The sequence below is a fragment of the Nannospalax galili genome, unplaced genomic scaffold (genome assembly GCF_000622305.1).
Source record: "Nannospalax galili isolate Female #2095 unplaced genomic scaffold, S.galili_v1.0 scaffold1639, whole genome shotgun sequence".
Taxonomy (NCBI): Eukaryota; Metazoa; Chordata; class Mammalia; order Rodentia; family Spalacidae; genus Nannospalax; species Nannospalax galili.
The window spans coordinates 423,854-426,472 of NW_008343206.1; the positions used below are offsets into that span (position 1 = coordinate 423,854).

Sequence of the window (2,619 nt, forward strand, 5' to 3'; positions counted from 1 at the left end):
GACAGAAGACAACTTGCAGGAACTGGTGCCCTCCTTCACCACATGGGTCCTGGGGGATGAGTTCAGGTCATCAGGCTTGGTGTCAGGTATCTTCATCCACTGGGCCATCTGGAGGGCACTGCATTTATTTGTTTATGTATTTATCTCTCTCTCTCTCTCTCTCTCTCTCTCTCTCTCTCTCTCTCTCTCTCCTCCCCTCCCCGACAGAGCATGTGTGGAGGTCAGAGGACATCTTTCAGTAGTTGGTTGTCTCCTTCCCCCACCAGTGTGGGTCCGGGTGAACTCAGGTGGTCAGGTTTGGCTGCAAGCACCTTTAACCTCTGAGCCATCTGGCTGGCCCTGATGTCTCTCTTTTTGTTAACTTTGTATCTGATCTTCAATTTTCTCAGCAACTTGTAATAGTATCAGTTACACTTCCTGAAAGCTTCTCAGGGAAGTTTGCAAACAGGGGCAACAGATGAACTAACACCACAACCCTCAGCCTCAGCCTCATCACATCTCGGTCCTCTTACCATTTTGTCCCTCCTTGTTTTTCTCTGCAGTGTGGTGAGCAGATCCCAGGCCCTGCTTCTGCAGATGCCCGCTCGCTCGGTGCACCCCTGAACTGGCTTTGTTCCTGCAAGTGTCGCCTCGTCTCCATTTTCTGGAACCGCTGTCCGCCACCCTGGACCTGCAACCTTCACTCTCTCCCTCTGGAGACAACTACTGAGGCCCCGTGCTAGGTACTCTGGCCAAAGACACTGCACTGTATGTTGTCCGTGGTACTGTGTGTCCTGCTTCCCTGGATGGTCCCCACTCAAGGACAGGCGGTGAATACTCACCCTGGAGCCCCGACAGGTCCCTATGTTGCTGCTTAGTCCCTTTTGAGTCACTGGTCCATTTTTGATGACCAATAGGAATGGAAAAGGAACACGCACACGCACACACCACACACCACGCACACGTACACGCACACGCAACCCCCCCACACCACACACGCACACACACACGCTCACACACACACACACTAACGGGTGGAAGGAGCCTTGCTGATTGTAAGCAGAGGGTCTCAGCCTCTCAGCCAAGCTGACCTCCCATTTGGGATCATCATGGTCTGTGGTCACTCAGAAATTACCTTTCCTTAGCTAAATATGGTGGCTTACTTGGGGAAGAGGAGGCAGGCAGATCAGAAATTCAAGGTCATCCTTGGCTACATAGTGAGTTACAGGTCAGACTGGGTTACCTGAGACCCTGTCTCAAAATGAATAGATACTAAAAATAAATAAAATTTGAAAAAACACCTTTCTTCTTTCCCTTGAAACTACCATCTATCTGTAGCTACCTGCCTCATTGGCCTATGGGGCTGCCTCCCTGGGGGAGTCACTGGGAACCCTGGGGACAGTGGGGGGGTGTGGGTTGAGGTGGTTGGCTTGTGGCCTGGAGCACACTCTGTTCCTCAGTTAATCTCTGTGCGCACAGAACTTGTAGAGATCCAGCTCATACTAGGGGTAGTAGGACCCACCTGGTGCTGGGCAGCCAAGAGCCCTGGGCAGCCAAGGGCCATGGGCAGCCGAGGGCCATGGCCAGCTCTGGGCTTTTCCTCTTCTGAGTGTCCTCTCTGCGGCAGCCTGACCCCTCTTGTCTCACTATGGGGAGGAGATACTCTGTCATGAAGGAAGCAGAGGATGAACCCATTTCCATCTTTTGGGGCCTCAGTTTCCCCTCCCTGTGGGGAACTCTAAAGTGGAGGTCTCTGAAGGTTTTTAGAGCCAGTGTCCTCTGGGCAGGTGAAGCTTACCCCAGTCTGAACTCTGACCCTCTGGCAGCAACCATCTGTCCAGCTCCCATAGTGCCAACTCTACCCCAAGCCTGTCTGATGTTGGGTTTGGGAGACATTCCTTGATCTGTTCAGGCAGGAGTCCCAGCTCTGCTCCCCCAGCTCCGTGGATGGCATGATGGAGTTTGTCCTTCACCCTCAGTCCTGAACTGAAGCCCGAGGTCTGGAATGACAAGGCCTTTACATAAGGGTATAGTGAGGGCCAAGGTGAAGATGTCTGGCAGCTAGAACTGGTTGTGAAGGTGCCCCAAGAGTCCAGGAGGTCAGCATGGCAGTATTGGGGGTTGTGGCTTTTGGGAGGTGATTCCATCATGAAGCCTCACAGACCCTCACTTCCCTTCTAGCCAGGCACCATCTCGGAAGCAGAGCAGCCCTCCCCAGACCTCCAGCTGCAGGTGCTTATCTTGGATTCACCATCCTCCAAGATGTCAGAAACGCATTTGTGATTTCTATAAACAGCAGAGCATTGGGCGTCTTGTTATAGTGCACAGGGGCTGGATGCTCCCAATGGCCTGGTGCTCGTGAGGAACCTCTGTGTGGGAGTTGTGGCGTATTTTAGGGTGTATGGTAGGCAGGGGATTGGTTGGAGGCCACAACAGACAATGCCTGGGTCCTGGTCCCTGGGGAAGGTTCTGTAGCCTCTGTCTTCCCACTCACAGTTATTGCCTTCACAAACCCTCCTTTTGATCCATGGTACCCCAAAGGGCCAGATAATTTGGGCTTTGCCTTTCCCTATTCCTGTGTCATGGCATCTAGTTCAGGGTCAGGCCCAGAGCTCTGAGCCTAAATGAGGCGGGGGGGGG

At 53.1% G+C, this 2,619-nt stretch overlaps 1 protein-coding gene across 2 annotated transcripts in view; it reads left to right on the top strand.

Moving 5' to 3' along the window:
- Positions 1-1,236, top strand: part of Cdkn1c (cyclin dependent kinase inhibitor 1C) — a 12,743-nt gene extending 11,507 nt beyond the window's left edge. For both annotated transcript variants that reach the window (XM_017799666.2, XM_017799667.2), the window contains exon 3: positions 543-1,236. In XM_017799666.2, coding sequence (XP_017655155.1) covers positions 543-550 — 8 coding nt within the window. In that variant the 3' untranslated portion in view covers positions 551-1,236. The remainder of the gene's footprint in view (positions 1-542) is intronic.
- Positions 1,237-2,619: the final 1,383 nt, after the last annotated feature.